This window comes from Lepisma saccharinum, chromosome 4, assembly GCF_977018435.1.
Source record: "Lepisma saccharinum chromosome 4, izLepSacc3.1, whole genome shotgun sequence".
In the NCBI taxonomy this organism is placed as follows: domain Eukaryota; kingdom Metazoa; phylum Arthropoda; class Insecta; order Zygentoma; family Lepismatidae; genus Lepisma; species Lepisma saccharinum.
In genome coordinates this window covers 29,023,792-29,049,850 of record NC_139232.1, presented here as the reverse complement: position 1 = coordinate 29,049,850, position 26,059 = coordinate 29,023,792, and the positions used below count along the sequence as shown (strand labels likewise).

The 26,059-nt window shown below is 38.0% G+C and overlaps 1 protein-coding gene across 7 annotated transcripts in view; it reads left to right on the top strand.

Moving 5' to 3' along the window:
• The window catches only part of ATP7 (copper-transporting ATPase 1), a 297,586-nt gene that overhangs the window by 99,088 nt on the left and 172,439 nt on the right, over window positions 1-26,059 (top strand). For 5 of the 7 annotated variants that reach the window (XM_083120375.1, XM_083120376.1, XM_083120374.1 and 2 more), the window contains exon 3: window positions 4,029-4,170. In XM_083120375.1, coding sequence (XP_082976501.1) covers window positions 4,029-4,170 — 142 coding nt within the window. Of the gene's footprint in view, window positions 1-4,028; window positions 4,171-6,650; window positions 7,374-16,403; window positions 16,555-26,059 lie in introns of those variants that run through there. The other 2 variants (XM_083120379.1, XM_083120381.1) reach the window with 2 other exon arrangements.

Genomic DNA, 26,059 nt, shown 5'->3' with positions numbered 1-26,059 from the left:
CTTCCGTCGAAGGTTTGGGGGGCAATGCCTCCCTGCTCCCCTGTAGTTGCGCCACTGTCAAAACGACAGCGTGGGCACTAGTCTGTTTGACAAAGGAAAGTTTATTTAACCACGACACGATACAATCAGCGATTCACGAATCAATGAAAAATAATTTTTGAAATTGACTGACATATTCAAAATTGTAGCACAGTACTATTGTACTTTGATTGTTCTGTCTTCATAACCACGAAATTTATGCCTCGTCAATATATTTCCCCCTTTTAAAGCTTCTACCTTCTATTTAGTGAACATATTTCCATTTCCAAGCTGACTTCAAGCTACTCTAAATACTCCTGTTCGCGGTGCAGATTTCCATCACGGTTTCCAAGAAGATCAGTGAATGGAATGTAGTTTTCCAAATCCAAACTGTCCTTGCAGACAAGAGGGTGGGGGTAGGGGTTTTGAACGCCTGCGGGGCAAGTCTTTCTCATCTATGGAATTCCGGTAATTGTGACGTAGTGAGATCGAGCCCAACATCTCTGGGCAGAGAATGAATTGATACAACTCAGATGCTTGTATATTATCATTGTTATAGTGTGATAAACAACAAGAAATAAAGACGGAGCAGTTGCATCTTCCAATGATAAGGTGTTTATAAAGTGAACGCTACTGTCAGTGGCCCACCCACAATACTGTATATGACACGATTTTTGTGACAGCGTATAGTTAAAATAATAAATATATTAAAAATAATAATTATACTTGATGTAAATTAATTATGCAATATATAACTCAAACAATCTTAGTCCAAAATGATACTCATTGTTAAACCTTATTGCTTAATAAAGAAAATTTATTATTATTATCATTATTATTAACTTTCTTCACATGAATGAGTTAACAATTTCGTGTCATTTCAATGTATGAAATGCACGTGGTAAAGGAACCAGTCATTTCTTCAAACATCGCTAACTCTCTACGGAGGGCAACCCTCATGAGGGCAGACCTCACCCTCACCCTCACCCTCCGAAGACTTGTGAGGGTGAGGGTCTGTGAGGGTGAGGGCGAGATCGATCCGTGAGGGTGAGGGCGTGTGAGAGTGAGGGCGAAAGGAGAGTTGTGAGGGTGAGGGCGTGTGAGGGCGAGGGCGAAAGGCAAATCGTGAGGGTGAGGGCGTGTGAGGGTGAGGGTGACTTGTGAGCCGTGAGGGTGAGGACGAGAGGCAAGTCGTGAGGGTGAGGGCGTGTGAGGGTGAGGGCGAAAGGCGAGTCGTGAGGGTGAGGGCGTGTGAGGGTGAGGGCGAAAGGCAAATCGTGAGGGTGAGGGCGTGTGAGGGTGAGGGCGAAGCCGAGCTGTGAGGGTGAGGGCGTGTGAGGGTGAGGGCGACTGGTGAGTCGTGAGGGTGAGGGCCTGTGAGGGTGAGGGCGAAAGGCAAATCGTGAGGGTGAGGGCGTGTGAGGGTGAGGGCGAAGCCGAGCTGTGAGGGTGAGGGCGTGTGAGGGTGAGGGCGACTGGTGAGTCGTGAGGGTGAGGGTGTGTGAGGGTGAGGGCGAAACGCAAATTGTGAGGGTGAGGGCGTGTGAGGGTGAGGGCGAAGCCGAGCCGTGAGGGTGAGGGCGTGTGAGGGTGAGGGCGATAGGCAAATCGTGAGGGTGAGGGCGTGTGAGGGTGAGGGCGAAGCCGAGCCGTGAGGGTGAGGGTGAGGGAGGTTGAACGAAAATGACCACCTCTGGTACTGAGTGCCCCTTTACATCCTCAGCTTCTAATGGTAAAATAGGTTATATCCTCGGAAACAGTATAGTTTTACGTAGAAATTTACAGCGAAAAATGCAGGCTCGACCAGGACTCGAACCCGGGTCTCGGGCATTTCGTGCCATTGCTATAACCACTGAGCTACCGAGCCGGCCTGGCCTCGCCTGATTTTTCACTATCGCAGTTTTACCTGCGTGGAATCGTCTCTACTAGTGCACAGCGATAGCGATAGGGAGAAATCAGGCGAAGCCAGGCCGGCGCGGTAGCTCAGTGGTTAGAGCAATGGCACGGAATGCCAGAGACCCGGGTTCGGGTCCTGGTCGAGCCTGCATTTTTCGTTGTAAATTTCTACGTAGTACATCTCCTGTGTGCCTAATCTACAATAGTAAGTTTTAGTTCAAGTAATGAATGAATGAAAGTTTAAAGAGTTGAGTGAAGTTTTCAGACATATTTTATTTTCATGTTAGGAACATGTCCTCAGTTTTGTTTTAGTTAAGGGGGCTTATCATCATATTAGAGACGAGCAAGAATAGCATATGTGCTGATATGCCCATAATATAAAATGCAATCAATTAGCAGCATGCCAAGCATATCAATACCCATTTGTAGCGATTGTGTTTGTCCTTCCGGCCGTAGCGATATCTCGGAGAGTATTGCATTTATATTCAAGTTTCTGCGATCAGTATCCCTGAGAAGTAGGAGCTACATGCATCATGATATCTATCGGACTGTTTGTCCGGCCGTGAGGAACAACGATCGGCGTTATGTGACGTGTCGATATCGGAAATTGTTAAAAGTTGAATGATAAATGTTAGTGAATTTCAGACCCTATCAAATACTAGTGTAACGCACTATAAATTATTTCAGTAGTATGCCTGAGTGTGGGATTGTGAGCCAATTAAAATTTAACATTACATCATCTCCGAAACCGTTCTAACTATAAATGTGAGATGTCTTTAATTGCTTGGAATATGTACGATCGAAACATTCACTATTGCAGGGAAAATGTTATAAAGATTAAAAGGGTTCGTGAACTGGAGGAAATACCAAGTTCTAGTGAAAGGCGTATCTCAATCGATCTGTTTGTCGGTACGTGAATGACAGTCGAAATTAACAGAAGGAATAATCCCCATCACATTATTTAAAACATATACAAACATAAATTTAATATTTTTGGAATGTTCGAATTGAAGCAGAATGGCATTTCTGTGTTACTTCGCATGACAAAAGTGTTCGTGATGTCCTACTGAAGAGTGTCTATAACCGACCGGGTATTTTTAAATTCCGTCATTTATGCGTGATGTTTTAATACCGGGAATTATCTGCGAATTTTCTTCACAGACTGGAAAAATGATCTTATTTGATTCAAAATACACTGACACCTTCCTACTACGCAGCTGCAATTGAACAGATCTTTGCAGAATTATGTATTAAAGATACCAGTAAATGGTGCTGTGGAGCATTCGAAAATTCGGAATTCCTCCCCTGAATTTTGATGTACGTGACTACATGTATCTAATAGATTAGCTGTCATGCAACCTGACAATTCAAAATGGTTCCATCAGAGCAACAACTGAAGGAAAGGAGCAATTGGAACAGCAGAAATTAAAGGTGTGCAAATAGTTGGATGTAGGTGGAACTCTGGGTCGTTCCTATTCAGAAACAAGTGAAGACCTGTATAATCAAGAAAACACGCAGACATTTCTCATGTAATAGACGAAATTCGAAAACTTATAATAACGCCTTTTGACTCGGTATTTTCCCTGAAGTAATTTCGACGGAAATCGTGGGTCAAGATGGCATAATATTTGAAAATGCTACATATTCTATATTGTAGAAAGGCAAAAGGTGAACATGTATACAGCAATAACTCTTCATTTAACGAAATTATGAACACAATACATTTGAAACCGTAGAAGAAGAAACTACGTTGTTTAGCGTTCGCGCCAAAAATGGCACCAGTGACACTTCAAGATGGGACACATCTGGGCACAACTTTCCGCACTAGGCTGTTTTTAATTTGGAGAAAACAATTCCAAGATGCCATATTCGATGCACCCTACTGATTATGCACTTTCGGATTAAGGGCTACAAGTTTGAATGGTACAAAGAAGTACATTTAACAAAGAACAAATGAGGTCCAACAAAATTGTTAAGGAGCCAAACTGTCGGGGAATTTTGTTTCATTACATGTCATTGATTGAAATATTAGAATAACAAGGGTGTGGTGGGAATTTCTGTACTTGTGAAAAGTGAGTTTTTATTCAGTTGTGTGCTTTTTTGTGTCTTTACAGGGAAATCTCAATCTATATCAGCAGAAGAGTCAAAGTCGCAATTGCTCGCAGTTCCTGGAGTCGCCTCTGTAGAAGTTTCCCCTGATGTGTCGTCAATTAGCTTAGACATCGATTTAAGTATTGGCTCTATAGATACCGTTAAGTAAGTACATTGCAAAACTCATATGAATGATTTTAATCTCTCTCTTTTTTTTTTGTACTGTCCTTGTAAAACCTTGTTCAGATAAGCGCTCCATTTATTGTGCATATTTATATATTGTGCTTACCCCCTGTGTGTTTATTGTGTTTATCGTCTTCTCCTTCCCTTAGCCATATTTCGAACTCAATTTCCTGGCTTTGCAACGGGTTAGATTAATGTGTAGATTGCAGTTGCTGACCTGGACTGTTTTCTTCTCCACTTACTTTCTACATCACTTCCTTAACACGATGCGATTGAGATCCCAATGAAGTATCAGGCAGCAACAGGAAAACTATCAAAAGTGTAATTTCCAGAAGAATTGGGAACATAAAGCGAGAAAATAAGTGTTTGAATAATAAATTGCACGTTGTACATATTATATTTGTGATTAGCTGCTACCCGTGTGGTAGCCAGATTTTTTACACCGTCTTATTTCTATTTATTTATTTATTGAGAAAATTTCAAGTGCAGCCCAGGTGGCCATTTTACACTGAAATTACAATGAAAACAGCACAATAATTAAAGATAACAAACACAAAAATTATTAACAAAAATAAGTAAATAAGTAAAAGATTTAATATTATTTACGGTTAGCACATCGCGCTGCGACGCCAAGGGTCCCGGGTTCGAATCCCGGTCGGGCTTGGGTGTTTGTGAATGTCCATTCATCAATTTCATCATTTCATCACTCATCCCCATCTTCGCAAATTAGCCAAGAGGCACAAAACGCGAAGTAAAATAAAACTAAATCAAACTAATATTATTTACAATAATTTCTTCTGATGGAAGACCGAAGGACATGCTCCGAGGAAAATACGAGTATATCAACACTCAAGGACGCCATTATATTGTGTGGGAAGTGTGTAGAAGAGAGATATTTTTTTTAATTTCTAGTCTAGGGTTTTCTGTGTAAAATACGTTTGTGTTTCGTGTTGAGCGCATAGGCACTTCCTCAAGAAGTGATTTGCAGCGGGTTTTGCCATTTACAATTTTGTATAGATAATTGAAATTATTCATCAAACGGCGCTGATATAGAGTGTGTTTAGAAAAGACAATAGACATGGAGTCGAAAAATTGCGTAATGAGGGACTCCTGTAACGAACTATAGCTAGGAAAAGTGGAAATCGGAATCGAGTCTAGAGAGCTGAGTGGGACTCGTCATGCACCAGACTGGAGAGCAATATTCTATTATTGGGGAACTAATTAATTAAAGTATAAGGCAAGGGCTCATATGTCGCAAATTTCACCAAAAACGATACCGAAAACCTAAGAGATACATGTCCTTTTTATGATGCGTGTAATATGTTCCTCAAATGTGAGCTTTTGGTCGAAAACAGTGCCTATTTTTTATGAGAAAATACTGCTTTGATGTTCTTGCCAGGCCGGTTCGGAAGTAGGTCATACAAAATGCATACAAAAACATATTACGTTATGTTTAAATGACTGAATGCCGTCGCATATAAAGTGGTCCACCATCGGTTCCTCAGTTATCTTTTAAAATTCTATATTTTTGTGCTGGTACCTTGGTACAATAAAAAAAATCATCTGGATCCCACGAGAGAACATATCCACCACTGATTAATGGAGCTCGTTTGTAAATAACTTCACAATGTATGAAAGGGCATGAAGTCTGGCAAACAGATTCGCGTGTGTTAAGGAAAGCGCCTTCTTGCAGATAGAAAATTTGGATACATATTACGTACATATTCCTCGTATGATCACGATAAACATATCTTAAAGCACTTCGGCAAAGACCATACACACAATTGTTACCCGGTATGTTTTCAACGCAGGATATGATCTGTTTACCCGAAATATGGCACAATGAATTTTGGAGGAAGTTCTTCGCTGAATATCATACATTCGCATGACCTTTGTCATTAACATAATTTTCCTGATTCAGAATTTTGTTGCAGCGCTTTTCAGAAACGTATCGCTTCGGAGTTGAACACGCAATAGTCTATCCATTTGAAGCAGAAAGGAAAGCATCTTATAATATATTTTACTGTGCATAAAGTGGACTTAAAACACCAAATCAATCAATCAATCTTATAATATATTGTTATACAATGTATAATTTCCAATATTTCCCTACCGTTTCAGTCAAACTGTTGATATTTCTGAGGGAGTAACTTGAAGCCATCCGAAAGAGCATCGTTAAAAACGAGCACTTTTTATCCTTCCAGATATTCATTTCCTCTTGAGGAGTGCACCATTGTAACATAATTATTCAAGCAATACAAGCCACTTGTGTAAGTGAAAAGATCCTGCTAGGCATTTCCGTTTTATATGAAGTTCTTACGGTGCACCGCAAGTTTCCAAGATGGAATCTAAGTAGAACGTTATGCTCATCCAACCGTTGCCTATGCTGTCCACCGAGCAATTCATTAACCCCCAGCATGCATGGTGTTAACATTGACTGAGGAGCCGAGTGCTTTGCAACCGTGGTGAAGAACAAGGGAATGGACATTGACATTTATATTTAACGGAAATTTTGTGTTCACACAACTACTTAATCGACCTTGATTTGAGAAGTCGGGACAGATGATATATGCATGATGTGTTAGATAATTTCGTGAATTAGTATGTTTTAGGCAGGGAGACATTTAAAAGTAATACATTGGTGTTGTTATCGCATTGTGTTCGTTGAAGTTAAGTGAGCAATCGTGTGATGTAAGGAATAGTGTTTACCCCCGTTACTTCCAGCTGGCTAATTTCTAATAAACATATCTGATGTTATAATCAGGATTGAGATGATCAAACCTTCGCTGAAATCGCTACTTGCTACCAGTTCGACAAATCTGCAGTGTGCGACAAGAGAGATTGGTGTCGTAGTGGTAGTGGAAATACTTAAATTCGAGAAGAGTGATAGTGAACCGAAGCCATGCATAACGGGGTATGGTGACAATGAAAAACATGATAGGAATGAAAGAAAGCGTGTTTTTGTTGTAGCTTGATTCACGGTTTGTTTGAGGAAGTGACACGTATGCTTATTGTTACCACCAGATGGAGACTAACAACAGGACTTTGTTATCTATATTCTCTTTCTTGTTCCGTTTGTGTGCTCGAAGAAAACTTGACTGTACCAATATTTCCAATAACAAATATCTCGCGATAAGCGGAGTGGACTATTTAGCTATCGAACAACCTTCCTCGGATCACTGCAGGTAAGAAGTACTTTAATTTTGTCTTCAGTCATTACAACATTACCACCGTATGGCAAATGTTTTCGCCCAGTTGCACGTTAGCTATATGTTGATCAGTGAGTATTCTGGGTTCAAAACCTGAACTATTTCATCATACCATCGTGTTTTTTGTGGGGGGAGGCTTTCCCCATTACTGTCATTGTAATTTGTGATTTTGAAATGATGCGAGATAGTAATTAAAAATACATACCTCATAAATAATTATTAAAATATATAATTAAAAGAGTGAAATATTTATGGAGGCCTATATGCGAGTCTAGCGTGATAGATCAATCGGTCGCACATCTGTAATTATTTTGAAGTTGCAATATACACTTCTCACAAAAAGTTTGGAATATTGTTATATTAAGCAATAGGTGATAGGCACGGTGGCATATGTCGGCACAAAGACGAGAACGTCCACCAGACAGATACCATGTGTTGTTGCATTCCAAGGCCGTGTCTATCACCTATTGTCTAATATGTATAATATAATGTAACAATACTCCAAACTTTTTGTGAGGAGTGTATATTGCCTTGTCGAAGCCACACCTTTTTACGCGCTTCTCACCCCTCCATGTAATATGGCCAACAGGAGGCTGGAAGAAGCCAGAGCAGCGTTTTCGATCTCCTGACCGGTGTGAAGTAAAGTCAGCCGCCGAATGAGAAGGGAAAGATTTCTACTCCCCGCCCCCACCTACAAACTTGCGGCCGCTGCATAGCTTGAAAGGGCGCAGCTTCAGGTACTTTATCACTCTATCTATAGGAATTGGTACAGGATTGGTTTCCCTTGATTCCCTCTCACTTCATCCGAGGAACTGGCGAGAGTAATTCCCCGGTATTTATTCCAAAACTTTACACATTATATTTATGTGCAATAGCACGATGCGCTCATATAGTTTCCACTTTCATTTCATCTCACGGCTCCAGGGGAGAGTAGCCAACTTTGAGTAGGTCCTTCCACTAGATGAAAAACGCTGCGGTGAGATGTTTTCAATTTCGCAGTTTCCATGAACTTAGAAACTATAAACTGCTTTTATAATACACAATTAAACAGAAATAATAAATTTGAAAAAGAACCTTGAGGAATATTTACGATTCTGCTTGCTCGACTTGAAATTAGAGGTGTTTGAAACACTGAATATAGGAACTTGTCGAGAAAATGTGCTTGGATCACAGAAAGGTGGAGTCATCATAAACGTCAACATGTCTTTAAGGGCATAACGTCATTAAGTTAACGTAGAGCAGTTGGTTGCACGCTGCTATCCTTATTTTTCGTCAAGCGTGAAAGGTCGCGAGTTCAAATCCCACCCCCTCCTCTCTTTTTTTTTTGTTTGCGGAACAGAGACCGTTGATATTAGAATATTTAAAAAATGAATCCGATGCACACTTGAGGGACGTCCCGCATATTTCCCCTTAGAAGGTGCAGATTTCCAGGATTTAAGGTTAAAACTTTTTTTTTTAGTTATTGTTCATATGTTGTGTTAATACACACATCATGATTAATTCACAAATCACATTTGGAGAGAGTTTAATGAGTTCAAATTGCTAAGATTGGTAATTCTATGTCCGTTCCTTCGTAATGACTGTTGTCAATTCCCTCACCACCATCTTACCATGCGTCTAAAACTAATAGTAAATCGCCAATTAACATAAGTAAATGGTTATTGCGACGGAGGCCGATTCGATAAGAAACTACTAATACGTATTTATATAGTGAGTGACAAACAAAAAAAATCAAAACCTCATAATGATCGTTAATTCCTCACTGCTTTTTTATCTAAAATGTTTGTCTTATTTCAACAGAAAGTACGAGTATCAGATCTAACAAACTTTCCCCACTAACTTTACAATATTCGAAACCACATCAGAGACTTAGCTTTACGTAACTTGATTCTGCGCATTCCACATGGCATGTGACTTTCTCGTAGGGGTGTGCGGGACAGAATATTTTGGGTCGGGACGGGAAATGGTCAAAATTTCCCGAAGCTCTGGAAATCTCGAATTCTACACGTAATTTTCACTTTAAGTGATTGTTTTCGCATTTCTGGTACAAAACGAACAATTTTCGATAACTTTAAGATATTTACAATGCAGAAAACGTCGAGAATTAACGACTTTTAAAAATGACCATTCGGTATTTCCCGACTGCTCGGGATCCCGATAAGTCGGGAATTCATTTCCCGAAGTCGGGATCGGGACGGGAATTTTTTTTTCCCGATCCTGGTCCTGACTTTTCGGGAGCCCGCACACCCCTACTTCCTCCTATCATCGAAATAACTTCCTCTTACTGTTTCCTTTCACCTCGTGAAATACAGAGACCAATGTTAACTTCTTAGCACGGTGGATAAACTTTACGCCCAACGATATACTCCTTAAAAAAAATCCTTCCTAGGTGGAGAATCGAACCTACGAACTCCCTCGTGAGAATCAAGCAAGCTACATCTTCTCCAGATAGCTCTTGTTAAAATTTACTACCAGTTTGAAGAAGCCAATTCACACATAATGTCATGTCTATAATTTCCTCATGACAATTTCCGTAAGGAAACGAATTCAGAAAATATCGAGAAACGCTGAAAGGGAAAAATGATGAACATTTCTATTGGTGTTTTGTCATATTTTGTAAATTGTCTGTAAATTCCGTGTTTTGAACAAACAATTGTTTAGTTACGAAGTCTTTTGTTGTTTGTTTAAAGTAGGAACAGGAGGGCGAAAAGGAGTCGTTTGAACCAGACCCAGGTTGCCAAGATACTTCAGCTTTTTCCAAAGACTGTAGGATAAGAGAGGTAAAAGGGATAATCAACGTATGAAATATAAATTGTGTGTGAAATTAAAACAATGGGATACCTTGCAAGTGCATCCTAACGAACTTCAAACTATGACAATCATATTTTCGTGGTGGAAAGCTGCAAGTCATTTTCGAAATATGAACCTGATTTTTTTCTGTATTGTAAAGTGGAGATATAGGACGATACGATCCCTCAGCAAGGAACATTTTAATAAGCTGCCTCCTTCCCTCCAACTTTTTCAATGGTCATAATTAGTAATTAGGGTCCGGAAGTTTATGAAAGATCAATTTTTTTCTGACCCTTAAAAACAATGCTAAACCTGATTTCATGTCACTTTCCCTTCAGAAAACACTTTCTATTTTGCATTTTTTTTACATTTTTCGGCCTTTATTGGCTTTTAGTTTATTTGTCAGTATTTTTAACAGTTTTTGTTGCATTTTTACTATTTTTTAGGTTTATTTTCCCCTCCCCTGTTGTTTCACTAATTTTAAATGCATTTACTATCAAAACTTACATATTTAAATTTCTTGACGTGGTCCTTTTAGAAAATTCGCCATGAATCGAAAATATGGTCAATGGAAAAGCACAATATTATAACTAACTAACTCTCTAGCCTTCTTAAACCCGAAGGTTCATGGCTGCAGCAACACAGGCCTTCCATCTGTCCCTATCTTGAGCAAGATCTATATATTCTTTTCCATCCCTACCGATTTCCTTTAGGTCCATCTCAACGTTGTCCCTCCATCTTCGTCTTGGCCTTCCTACAGGTCTCTTACCATCAGGTTTCCCAACAAGAATTCTGTAAACTCCTCTTTCCTTTCCCATTCGCGCCACATGGCCTGCCCATCTAAGTCTTCTTGATTTAATTATTCTAATAATATCTGGACATGAATACAAATTATGTAACCTTCTCCACTCACCTGTCTCCGCATCCCTTTTAGGTCCAAATATTTTCCTAAAGATTTTATGTTCAAATACTCTCAATTTATGTTCCTCTTTCAATGTAAGGGACCAAGTTTCACACCCATATAATACTACAGGCAAAATTACTGTTTTGTATATTTTAACTTTTAGTTTCTTAGATATTAAACGAGAAGACAAAAGTTTATGAAGAGAGAAGTGACATGCATTTCCTGAATTAAGCCTACTTTTCATTTCCTCTTTAATATAATTTTCACTTGTTAATATTACTCCTAAGTATTTGAATTTGGAAACTAGTTCAAACGAGTTGTTATCAATAATTAGATTTTGATTATTACCTAACACTTGGTTTCGGCCTGTAAGCATATATTTAGATTTCTCTTTGTTAACTTCCAAACCTATCTCTTTAGCAGTTTTGAAAAATATTTTAGCATTATTCTTAATTGTATTTATATCATCCCCTAATAAGTCTACATCATCTGCATATGCTAACAACTGAGTCACACCATTTAATTTTAGTCCTTCTTTAGTTTCTTTTACCTTCCTAACAGCATATTCTATGGCAAAATTAAAGAGCAATGGAGATAATGCATCTCCTAGTTTTAATCCATCATGAATTGTAAATTTGTCAGACACATTAATACCCACACGAATTTTACTTTCTGTTTCACTGGTGCATATTTTTATCATACTAACAAGCTTCTTAGGTATTCCAAACTCTACTAATATATTATATAATTTATCTCTTTTGACCGAATCATATGCTTTTTTGAAATCAATGAATAGCTGATGGACATTTTGATTATATTCCCACTTTTTTTCAAGTGTCTGTCTGACGTGAAAAATTTGATCTGTAGTTGATCTGTTACGTTTAAATCCACATTGATAATCACCTATAATTTCATTAGCATATGGGGTTAGTCTTGTTAAAAGAATGTTAGATAATATTTTATATGTTGTTGAGAGTAGAGAAATTCCACTGTAATTATTGCAGTTCATTTTATCACATTTTTTAAACACAGAAACAATTATGGATTCTTTCCACTGTTGAGGGATTTCTTCTTTATTTTATATTAAACAAATTAATTTATGAATTTGACATATTAATGAATTTCCACCATATTTAATTAACTCAGCTGGTATTAAATCAATGCCAGGTGCTTTGTTATTCTTTAACCTTTTAATAGCATCTTTAACTTCAGTCAAGTTAGGTTCTGGAACTAAAGGTTCTGCTGTGTGGACTTCATTTACTTCTGATTTATCTCCTACATGAACATTTAAAAGGTCATTAAAGTAGTTCTTCCATCTATTTGGAATATCGCTGGGGTCAGCTAGAAAATCACCGTCTTTATATTTTATCAAGTTTACTTTAGGTTGCCACCCCTTTCTATATTCATTTACACCTTTTTATAACTCTCTGATATTTTTGATTTTGCTGTTTGTTTCAATTTCGTTAATTTTGCTTTTCAAGTAATCTCTTTTTTTACTTCTTAACGTGCGGTTAACTTCTCGCTTTATTGTATTATAATTTCTTAGATTTGTATCATCAGAGTTATTTAACCACCTAAGTCTAGCCTGATTTCTTATTTCTATTAGATTATGACATTCATTATCAAACCATGGCTTACTTTTTCTTGGTTTATGGTAACCTATACTTTCTTTAGTAGCTGTTTTTTTATTTGCATTACGTATGTACTCCCAATTCTTATTTACGTCTGTTTCATATATATTTTCATCATCATTTAAATCCTGCAAAACATCGAATTTATTGAACAGTTTAATTTGGTAATTTTTCTTAATTCTTTCATCAGCAAATTTTCCTGTATTAAATTTTATAACTTTTAGATTTTGTTGCTTATGATTTATCACTGCGAGTCTTTCTCTTAATTTAGCAATTACTAAATAATGGTCACTGGCACAGTCAGCACCTCTATGTGTACGAACGTCAATTATATTATCACAATATTATTCTTAACTGAAATGTTTGGCAATGGATTAAAATACTTTAAATAAATAAATAAATAACGTTTTGCCGGAGTTCCGAGCCATTTTCGCTACAGATCTGGACGAATTGTCCGGTATTGTGCAATTTTTCTTTACTGTAATTTTGTCTAAAATCGAGAGAGATTTGCTTCATTGCATTGAGATGTGATGTCATTTCTCTCCAGGTGGTGGAGAACGAGTTCAGTGTTTCCAACTGCAAATAAATTCCCCTATTTTCTATTTCAGAACGAATACTCTTAAAAATATATCCACATTTATATTTCCAATTTATGATTTTTGTTTAATTGCGTATAATATTACTGGTTTATTGCTTCTAACTTCATTGAATGTGAAAGAATAAAAGAAATTCACAAGAGCGTTTTCGTTTAGAAAGAAAAACTGTTGCTAAGTTGGATACGATTTGTGGACTCTGAAGCGCTATGTTGCCAAATTTACGAATTCAGGACTTTGAATTTTTTTCAGGGCGGTCAAGAGTTGCGAAGAGTACGTACATGGGCGTGCTTGTGGGAAGGAGGGTGTACCGTACTTTGCCTGTCGTAAAATAATGGAATAATGTTCCAGTGAAAACTGTACAAGGGGCCAATTACACAAAACATCTTATGTTTTCTCGCTGTGTTAATGTACATTTTTACCATTTCATATAACTTTTCTGGTTTTGCTAACTTTATTTGCGATGTTAAAAATGGCTAAGGAACTCATGGAAGTGATGAGGGATAGTCATCAAAGTCCACCCTGTACTTAAGACCTTTCTTGCACGTGCTTATTGTTTTCAAAGAACGATTTCGTAAAATTCCTTGCATGTCTGTCTCAGCGGCGGCTCAAGGGGGAGAGCCGCCGTGCCTAGGGGGGGGGGGGGCATTGCTTTTTTTTTTTTTTTTTCGATTTCTTGATCACGTTGGCACTACCCATCATACTTGCCGCCGGCCGCCACTGGTCTGTCTGTTAGTGTGTGTATCTGCTTGCATGCATAGCCCAACCAGAAAGTTTTTCACGGAGATCAGCCTGCTAAAAAAGTATTTTGAATATTTGTTTGTTTGATGTTAAGTTCGCTTTGTGCACAGATAGGCTAATCCAGACTGGACCTACATTTTAAAGTGGAATCAGAACCACTATGTGCCATCATATTTTCAATGCCAGTATTTGTAGGAAAATGGGGGAAAACAATTATAATGACTGCTTATTAAATAATATTAAATCCAAAGGGTAAGTTAAGACCACTACAAGATAATTTTCAAACCGAAGCGAGAGCCGACAAGGCAAATTCACACCGAAGCAACAAGCGGCACCAGCCCCTTCAGCTTAAGCAAAACATTCACTACTCATGCACGATAAACAGACAGAGGCGACACGGTGCACGATATTGAGCAAACGGCCCAGTCCGTTGCATTGATTACTGGGAAAGGGGGGACGACAAAATATTGTTGGGGAACAGTCACATTAAAACGGCCGAAAACACTATATATAAATATATAATAATAATACTTATAATAATTATTATTATTATATCCATGTATGCTGTTTTGTGTTTGTCCTTTATTCAGAGTGGACGTTTAAATTTACTTCTTGATTACGAGTTTATCTCCATATGATTCGCTTTGATAAAGGCATTAATTCTTTTATTTTTAATTCCTGGTTACGGCCACAAGTTGCGTTGTTTCTAATGGCCTATTTCAGTATTGGAAGACATTTATAATTTTATAATTCATCGTCTATCTTGAGATGATACTACTGATATAAATATTCAAGTTATAAGATAATAATATAAATGGCGAAAAAAATGTTTCAAAGAGTTTAATTTTCTTGCAAAATATACATGACCTTGGAAGAAATTAATCTTCTTAAGTATATTAGAAACAACGAAAGTCGCTTAGTGAAGTGCAATTCTCCTGTGGGAGAATTTTGCTGTATGTGCTTTTGAGCACATTGGCCACCTTCGGTACGTCCAGGACTTGACATTTCTTCTCAATAGCAAGGACATCCAAATGAGGCATCCAGTATCTTGTTTCGAGCAAGGCTTTTCAAAGGTTTCAAAGACGAAAAGGTTCTTTTCACACGCTGCATTGGAAACTGGAATTGTTACAGAGAATACAACTAGAGTGTGAACCTTGTGAAATGCCAATTTATACTGTCGTAGGATTTCGAAGAAATCCATTAAGTGGAGTACTTTCGTTCCATCTTCGTTACGCCGAAGAGTTTTCGGGCTTAATCTGCATTTCACCTTTCAGGGAAATGTTATCACAGGAATAACAATCAGAAAAGGGTTACAGTTATCTCATAATTCAAGAAATATGGTGACCCTGGTGCACCTCTCACTCTACCACTCCAAAATATGTTTGTGCTACACAATTACAGACATCTATGGAGTTATTGGGAAGAAGTTCTTCCATTTTGATATGTATGAGAAAGATCGAACTTGCATAAAATGATTGAAGAGTGGCAAATCCTAAAGATGAATTTGTTTTGAGTCAAATTTTAAGTGTAATTTGAATTTCAAAGTTCAAGTTCAATACATTACCGAATAATATTCCCTCATTTTGAAATTAACTTCAAGAGTATCGAAGAAATTCCCTTTGTTATAGTTTGCCTCAGACTCATCATCTCGAAAATCAAGTCCCTGAATAGTAAGAAGCCGCGATGCATCCACAACAACTGACATGTAGTGCCGGTTTTCTTGGATCATCTTTTGGTCCCGGGTTCGATACCCGGTGTAGGGTTTAACCTTCAACATGTTCTGCATGATTCTCTTTGGTGATAATACGAAATGTATAAATTCATTGTTTATTAATAGTAATATCGTTTATCTTGTGATTTGAGGACAACTGTATTTCAGACTAAAGAACAAAAATCTCTCATTTTTTTTCAGACCGCTGAAAATTTTTGGGTATGAACCCCGCGTATATTGTAACTATAACTAGCTAGGGCCGTTCCTGTTTAGCTGTGTAACATGATTCATCAAAAGTTAATGTCTTTTTCGAATCAGCAGCTCAAATCTATAAAGACTGTACAACTTTTCATTTCTGTAAGAAATTCATTGTTTATCAGTGATTCTGACATCCGACCTCAGTTTTCCCTTTTCCCTCCCGGACGAGATAACAGCAGCACTGCAGACAAGACAGGTTTTGTTTACGTTTTAAATTCACGTCTTTGATCAACACAGATTTATAGAAGCCCCGAGTTCAGTAATATGTGTAACTATGGTGATTATCATATCTCTAGAATAGGAAACCAAAGAAAGAGATAACAGGGCATGTGAACATTTTTGTGTTTCCTCATACGTGCACTCGAGTCTTCGCCACGTTTCTTAGGAAGAAACACGACCAACCGACCATTCCTTCTTTCCAGTTACACACGTTCAATTGTTCAGTGAATGAGAAATATTGCCGTGTTCCTACACCGACCGCTTCGAGGGATTTGTCAATACTCAATAGAGGAAGAATGTCTGTTTTTGGGTAAGTGAAAATGTTATCCGTGTTGGTTATCTTGATTGATTCGTTCATTTTGTTTATTTTACTTCGATTTTCTGCCACTTTTGGCCAATCGCGAAGATGAGAGTGAGTGCTGCTGATCAGAGTTGTTAAAGGTCCAGGAACCCATACATTCTAATGGGTTCTATCGGGTTCCAACAGGACCGGAACTTTTTTTCTCGTGCAGTTTAAATTCGGTCCAAGTTGCGTACTGTTTCATTAAAAAAAAGGTTCCTCGACCATATTTAAATTGATCCGGGTAAAAGGTCCCTGGACCGAGTTGAAATACTTTAAAGATAAAAAGGCTCTTTACGGTCCAAAACCCATTTACGTTTGCTGATTTTCTCTCCTGGTCCGGAATTGAATTTATTTAAAATTCCTGGACCTTTAACAACCTTGCGATGGAGGCGCAAAGTGGTTCAGATCCCTCTTTGAAGTGTAGGTACAGTCTGGATTAGCCGTTCTGTGCATAAAGTAGACTTAAAAGTAAACTCAGTTAAACAAATATGTAAACGGTTATGTAATCATAGATAAGGTTTTGGCGCTAATCAAGGTGGATTCCCCGGTTTGGCGCCCCTCGAAGATGGCGCCCGAGCCCGGCCCTGTGAGTCTGGTTAGCAGCAATGAGTTAATGTGAGAACATGGCTTAAATACGTTTTTTGCACACGTGGTCACTTGTCTATTGTAAAGCAGGTAAAGTACATCCGATGATACACACAATATTAAAATATGGCGTAAGATCTTACCTGAGTATATTTTTTTCTTTCTTTCGAATACAGTATTATTTTCAATCTTCCCTACGTTTTAGTTTGAATGTTGCTGTTGTATCGGAAGGACGTGAAGAGGAAAAATAAATATTTAACTAGTATGTTATGAAGCATAATGATTTGTGCTCCTTAATGCTCTACTTTCTTTTACTATTATTTCACTGTGTAAAAACGTATCTCAAGATTGGAAAAGTTATATTCCGCAACTACAATGTTTCAGAAGATAAACCGTAATATCCTGTTTTTATATTATGATTATTTTATATTATGATTATTTGATGTTTGTTGAGTGAGGTTTCTGTCGTTTATCTTATCCGTGTGTATGGGGTATGATTATGGTATATTTTAAATGAGAAATTATGTTATTGTAGTGGTTGTTACCGGGACCCGAAATTTGATGTAGATGGCACGCTAGTATGCATCCCTGCCAATTCGACCAATTTTTTATACTATTTAACTCTTTCTCTTGCTGATATTGATGACCTACTAATGATGACGTTATATGTAAACAAGGAGTTTCTACACTGAATTTGACATTTATAAGACCGTATTTTTTCAGATTGCCTGGAAAAAATTATTGCAGGGTCTAAAATTCAAATATATATTAGCTTTTATTCACATAATCAATGCAACACCTACCTCATTTTAAAATACAAAGGAACAAAAGCATAAGCAAAAAAAAGCAAAAGCATATTTTTAACCAACAAGTTAATCATTATAGAAAACAGGGCTGTCCAAGTTGGGTTTAGGTATGATTCCCACCTAAAATCATTTTGTAAGTTGTCATTAATAATCATGTGGAATTCCGGTCAGGAAAGCCAGAAACAGCGGCGATGGGAGTCTATACGCTGACCACGCGTCACCAAATGAAAAGCTGCTCTGGCTGGCCCTGCCCCTTAGAGGGCTGTTGCGCCTTTTTTTTTTTAAGAGTACGTAATTCGTTCGGTTGAAAACAAACCATTAAGAAATACAGTACACAGCTAAAAAATAATCAACGGAAATTCCATCGTTGTGTCGTACCTTTCAGTTCATGCGGTTTGTGTCGAAAAAACAACATAGAAAGTGAGATGGAAAAGGAGCGCGAGAAACTAAAGCCTCTCCCCCACCTTGGTGCGCCAAGCCTCGCCATTTCGATTCACCAATGTATTGGGGAATGATAGCATTTACCTTTTGTTTACCTCTAGACAGTAAAACTAGTGTTACCTATCCAACCACGGTAAAAAAGAGAAAAAAATCCGTTTTTAAATTACTAACAGCTATTACATACACGTAGTTAACAGTGATTAATGTAGGTAATTTTAATTATTCATTTTAATAACATACTAGCTGATTGCCGTGCGTTGCCCGGCTATTTATTTATCCCAATCTTCTATTAGGAAAATACTATAGTGTAAAATGAACTTTGAGTTGAACGGCATTGAAGTGTCACTATTCATCTTAGCGACCCCCAAAACTATGGATTCATACTAATATAGGTCCTTTAACGTGTCACCCATTCCCACCCCCACCCCTAGGGATGCCAAGGGTGTTTTGGAATTGAACGGCATTGGGGGTGTCACTATTCATCTTAGCGACCCCGAAAACTATGGATGCCACACTAATACCGGTCATTTTACATGTCACCGTTTTCCCACCCCCACCCCTAGGGGTGCCAGGGCTGTCTTGGAGTTGAACGGCATTGGGAGTGTCACTATTCTTCTTTGCGACTCCGAAAACTATGGATTCCACACTAATATCGGTCTTTTTAGATTATTTTTACATATATATCACCCTTCCCACCCCTACCCCTAGGGGTGCCAATGTAACTAATTTTATTTACAGTTAAATGCCATCGTGAATGTCACCAATAATCTTAGCGACTGCAAAAACTATGTATTCGACGTTATACTCCATGAGGCCTTAAAGAGATCGCTTCGCGGGCCTGCGGCAGACGACAATATTAGGTGTGTGTGCGAGAACCAATCAGGTCCTCTTGCTACCTCGACCTGTTTGTTGGGCTGAGAAGCAGACGACACAAGAGTATCGGTAACAGTGTGCGAGCGACGTCTGCTGTTAGCCCGCGGAGCGCTCTTTCTAATGCCTCCTGCAGTATAATCTAGGTGATTTTTGACATTTTGCTTTTCACCCCCTCTCACCCCATGCCGATAGGTGATGAACTTGGAGTTGAACGGCATTGGGAGTGTCACTATTCATCTTAGCGACCCCGAAAATTATGGATTCCACACTAATATCGGTCTTTTTTTATTATTTTTACATGTCACTCCTTCCCACCCCTACCCCTAGGGGTGCCAATGTAACTAATTTCAATTATAAGTAAATGTCATTGTGAATGTCCCCAGTTAGCTAAGCGACTCCGAAAACTATGGATTCGACACTAATCTAGGTGATTTTTGACATTTTATTTTTCACCCCCTCTCACCCTCCATCCCGATAGGTGATGAACTTGGAAATGAACGGCATTGGGAGTGTCATTATTCATCTTAGCGACCCCGCAAACTATGGATTCGACATTATTATCAGTCGTTTTCGATTATTTTTTACATGTCACCCCTTCCCACCCCCACCCCCAACCCTCAGGTGTGTCTTACCCCCACAGTATTACTTTCGAGATTGCAAGTGATACGTGTACCAAGTTTTGGTTGAAATCGCTCCAGACATACATCCATTTTTATATAGAGAGAGATTTATGGTTTGCACAACTTCAGCTGAATGTGCTAAACGAGAATTACCGATAGCCAGTCTACAGAAGTTAACTGCTATAAATATAGAAGTAGCTGTAGAAGATACTGATATGCAATATAAACATTAACTCGTAGTACTTCGGTAGCGAGGATAACACATCATTGACTGTGGGACGCGCTTGGGAACTCGTTATTAAGAAACTTAGTTACTGATTTAAATAATTAATTAAATAAATTAATAAAATAAATAAATCGGCATTAAATAATTAATTAATGCCAAGATGAACTTGTTAAGATGTAAATTAAGAATGTACGTACATATATAGTCTATATATTCGTAATATCCCGTATCCATTTCGTTTGAATTAGCCTTATCTGCTGATGGACATTATGAAAATCTGCTAGAAGACAGCCTGTTTTCCCTTAGACACACGACTAAATAATAAAATTATGTTTAACTAAATAATAAAATTATGTTTATAACACGTGTTACTTTTGAAAGTAACAATGCTTAGATTATGTTAGAACTAGAAAACAACCTGATTTCTGATGTGAGCATACGTAAGTGTGTGTTGATGGTGAAAGTTCATTGTGGTTGGACTGAAATGTCTTACCTAACGTGTTACTTGTTGGGCAAAGTGAGTGTACATGTTACTTTTGAAAAGTAACTTGTAATATGTTGCTTTCATCGAGAAATAGGGCTCAACTCAGAATATCATTAATATTGAAATATTATACATATCTGAACCTTCCATAAACTCGTCTTGATTCACTGCTTGCAAAGAATCACTACCTGCCTCCTACTGCAGACCAAACGTTTCCACACGCCACATATAGAAAGAAATGTTCTCGAGCAGGAAGTGTCTAGTTTGGCGGTGCTAAATTTGAAAGGATTTATGTAGGCTGATGTAAGCGGTTTTCGAGGATGTTCCAATGAGTGCTTTGTGACATAACTCTACTTTGATGTGGCTGAGTGATTGAATAATGAAAAGATATGACAGCTGGTTTAGTGTAAGATCTGGAACAAGGTCAAATGCATTCATTACCTTGGGAAACTCATAATACTCTAATATTGAAAATACACTTACCTACAAATACTATTGTCAGTTAAAGGTGTATTATTCGAAACGCACATGAATAAAATAAACTACCTTGAAAGTAAACAGAAATTTGGCGGTTCCTTATTAATTAGTTTTACGATAGTCTTACCGTGTGGTCACTGTACAACTTGCGAAAGTAGTGGGGCAAGATGTTTCTGCAGATATTCGGTATGTGCTCCGATCTAGTTGATGAACATCTTGCAAAGTAGTTGCTAGAAGGTGTTTCTGCAGATATTCAATCAAATGATTTTGTCTTGTCTCAATTTTGACATCATTTGCATTACATGACGTTAACGGGATAATTTGTCTGTTGGGGAGTTAGAAGAATAACCAGGAGTCTGTGTGTTGCATGTAAATGAGAGAAACGCTTATTATAGTTGGTGGGATTTTCTGTTCGACATCTGGAGAGCCGATTAAAAGGTCACGTGTTCAGTTTTAGGATTTCGGCCAAACTAAAACCTTCCCGTTTGATATCTACCATGTTATATGCAATTAATGTTAAGGATTTATTTGTCGTGATCGAATATTTCAATAACGTGGTTCGGATGTAATCTCTGAAATATTTATGAAATTAACTGAGAATTGGAAAGTTCGGTTTCATTTCCAATATGGCGAATGAAGACGTTCCTTTGAATCGCAACCACTGTCATTGTTATCTTCGAACTCCCTCATCTTGGAAGTTCGTTCAGCCCTGGTCGTTACGGGTGGTACCGAGAGGTAATTAAAAATTTAGGCGAGACCGAGACAAAATCCTTGGCGACTTGACCGTAAAAGACAGAGAAGAAGAGAACTTCTGAAAAATGGAAATGAGATGAGACGTACTGTCCGACGCTCATGCGCCTTTCAATACTTTGATAAACTGTAATGTTTGATATTTGAAAAGTTTAACTAAATCAAACGTGTATTACTTTAGGGCCGCTTTAGACGAAAGTATTTCATATAACATTTTTGATGGTGTAAATTCTACATAAATGCGTCCAGACGCAAGCATTTCATGTAACATCCCGGTTAGCAAATGTGATTGCGAAGCGTGCAGAGAACATTAGATAATACCTAGGTATATACAGCACAAAACGCATACCAAGTTTCGCGCTTTTCTTTGATAACTGATACGAAATAATAAGAATAAGATATAATAATAAAAAGTACATGTGCCACTAAACAATTTTTTTATATGTATTTTTGTATCGAATGTTTAGAGAACTGAAATACGGAGGTGGGAGACGTCATCCTTCATTTCCTAACGCATCCCGTCATCTGCTTCAAACACGATTTTGAACATTATGCAAACATCCCTTCAATCTTCTCCATAGGCGTAGCAAGTGGTGGACAAAGTGGGTGACCGCCCGGGCATTCGCACGAAGGGACCTCGCTTCACAGGTGACTTATGCAAAAAATATAAATTAGGAAAATAGATGGAAAAGGCTATTTTTCTTGAGCGATGAAACTACCACATTCCGTTTTTTCTGTATAAATTCTAATTAAAAGTTACAGTTTGAATGAATACGTTATTTGTTTTTAAGTAAGCCGAGAGGTAACCGTCTGATTTTAGAAGCCATGTCGCTGTAAATGAACTACGGACATGCGTTTTGGACTTGATTCACATCTAATCTATGCTCAAGCAACGGCCAGGTCACGGTCCGTTCACGCTCCGCTCACGGTCAGGGGGTGCATTATAAGCTTACTAATATTGCTTAATTTATTATTAATGTTTTTGCGTATAAGTTTGCAGAAATGTTCCATGAGTTGAAATCTAATTAATATCTATTGCCGTATAAGCCAGCACTTTTACCAACGTGAAATAATACCCCGTAGTATCTTAAGAAGTAAGATAATGCCTTCAAAAAAATTACGTTCCTTGTTGCCCCACAGATGCTTCGTTAGACGAAAAGAAATGATTGTTAAATTTGTAAATTTCAGCAGCAGGACATCGAACCAGGATCTTTAGGAAGAGCGACCAGGAACGCTACAATGAGGTGCAGTTCTCTTATAAGTTGGAAAAAATAATTTGTTTAAAAAACGTGTGATAAATGTATTAATCGGGCACCTGCGTTTATTGTGTGCACATCCGAATTCTAGGACGTGGGTACACTGGCGGATTTAGAGGGAGGTGCACGAGGTTACGTGCCCCTCCTAAAATGAAAGACTTAATTATTTTAAAAAGTATGGATAGCATTCATTCTATTACAACGAGCAATGTTCGACCAATCCTTTTTCAGACAGTAAAAGAATCCGGTAGTCGCTTAAGTAAGTCTACGCCGGAAATCAAATCCGGACTTTGTTGGTTACAAGGCAATAAGGTTAAACGGTGGAACAAAGCAAGAGATCAATATTTCCCATGTTTATGGCAGTTTCACCTGATGAAGTGAATTATCAAACTTCCCTTTCCGTGATCTTTGTTAATACAAATAACTAAGAAGTACAAAAATCTCGCAATAAATGTTAATGTTGTCACATTCTAATCAAAGGGTCCTGGTGGAAGTTCAGATTCCACTTTGAAGGTCCTGTCCGGATTAGTTTATCCGACAGCCAGTTGGTATTAAAACAATCCTTTGTAATTGTCCTGACGTGAATATTACATTACGCACGCAAATTTGCACATTATATATGCAGCGTCACGATGTGTTGCTATCATATGCTTACAGCATAATCTGTGCCCCGTGCAGAAAAAAATTCTAGATCCACCTATGCATAGGTATGCAAGCGTCCGGTATGGACTTCTCGCCAAGAAACGAAAAGGTAATCATTAGGGAAAGGAACTTTAGGTAATTAAATGTTTTTTCTGCGATAAGATACAGACCCTCATTTTTGCCAAAATTCTGATTATAGCCTTATATGTCAACACAGCAAATTTTATTTTACATAAAAACACATATTTTCCAGTTTTCCGTATGTAAATACATATTTTGCGAATTTTCATTTTAAATACATAAAATCGCTCATTGACTTCATCCACCTCGAAATCCTCGAAGGAAAAATGTTTATAGGCTACTCTGCACCTCTTTCATATCGAGAGTGCTAGGTTTGTTTTGTCTTTGAACATCCTCGCTGGCAGACTTCTGGCACCTCGCCTACGATCCTATTGGGAGAAAATAGCTGTAAGTAGTAGCTGGGGCTGGCTACACGTAATGATAGCAAGGCTTTTTAATGAAGCAATGCAGCTATTGTGGCCGGAAGGCATAACATTTGACAATGTTCTTCTCCTCGTGACAGATGCTGCAGCTTACATGAAAAAAGCTGCAGTAGGCCTTGCCGTTAGCTACCCCAAAATGGTGCACGTTAAATGTGTGGCCCATGCGTTGCATAGAATATGTGAAAAGATAAGAGCTCTTTATCCCAATGTCGATAAACTGGTTTCAAATGGCAAGAAAGTTTTTATCAAGTTGGCTAGAAGAATAGACAATTTTAAACAAAAATGTCCTGAGGTTCCCCTTCCCCCTACACCTGTAGTTACGCGATGGGGCACTTGGTTGGATGCAGATGTTATGCCCAGAAGTTTGAAAAAATTGTATCTGTTGTAAATGATCTCGACAAAGAAGAATTCTGCAAGAACTGTTGATGGAGCCCTCCGTAAAAGTCGAATTGGCATACATCTCAACAAACCTGTCCATTCTCTCTAATTCCATATGAAAGTTTGAATCGTCCGCGAACACTTTGGCAGCTTCCATTGTTAAAGTCCGTATAGTAGAATCGAAACTGAGAGAACTCACTGGATCTAAGTGTCTAAATGTACAGAATTTTTTGGGAAAAAACAAGGTTTTCAAACTTTGTGGCAAATTGCATGTGTTTTGGAAAGTGAAGTAGAGGAAGAGGAAGCTTTGGAAAACTTAAGCGTTAGTGACATTTCGTGATTCAAATATGCAAGAATTGTTTCTTGTGACGTGGAGCGATCTTTCTCACAATATAAGATGCTTTTTAGAGATAATCGTCACAGATTTACAATGGAGAATTTGGAAAAAACTATGGTGATCCACTGCAACTCTTCCAAAAAATTGCTCGCTAAGAGGTAATCATTTAGAAACTAATTTCAGGTGTTTAAAATGCATGTTATAGTTTGTTTTTGTTACCAAATGTTTTTATTTTTGTCACATATTTTCCTGTTTTTATCACATATTTTCAACATTTATGACACATAAAAAATAAATATTTCTGTGTTTTTTAGCACATAAAGTTCCGTTCCCTAGTAATCATGTGCCTGACGCGCCCACTAAAGCTCCCACGCACCGTGAGAACGTAGCAAGTTTCTACGATGAATGGAATTTAAAAATAAGTGAATCCAAAGTTTACATCTTATCTTACACATCCAAGTTCAGACCTTGGCATGACGCGACCGTTTTGCTGAACAAATAATAAATTTATAAGTGATGTGTGAATATTCACCATAACTTATCTTGTTATCACCCAATACGTGCGAGGAGCCTAGTTCTGGAGGCCGCATTAACGGTTATTTTTTATGTTGCCTATCAATAAACAGTTCGGAACGGACGTGCGCATGCTGACCTTACTGGAACAACCAATACAGTGAAATATAATTTGAAGGCGCGTGAGAGTAAAACAAACGTGTTAAATGCCACTTAGCCCTGGTTATTTATTTGCGAAATGAAAGTCTGTCTCAATAACAGCTTCATGAAACTGATAGCAATGTTTTGTAGTTAGTTTCTGGGTTCTTTTTTTTATTTATGTTAATCGGTTACTTACGTTTAACGAACCTTCGTCTGCCTTCGTTGTAGGAGGGATTGAAATTGCTATCGAACGTGTTAACAAGGAGTCTGTTTTCATTGAACACTAAGAATAACTGTGGAAACACAATCAAGCCTTCGTATTTCTTTCAATCGCGAGCTTATAAAGTAAAACCATATCAAACATTAGTCACACTGAACGGCAATTTTCTCCATCCTAGGTTTTTCAATATTCGTTCTAATTTGAAATTAAAGTAGTTTAA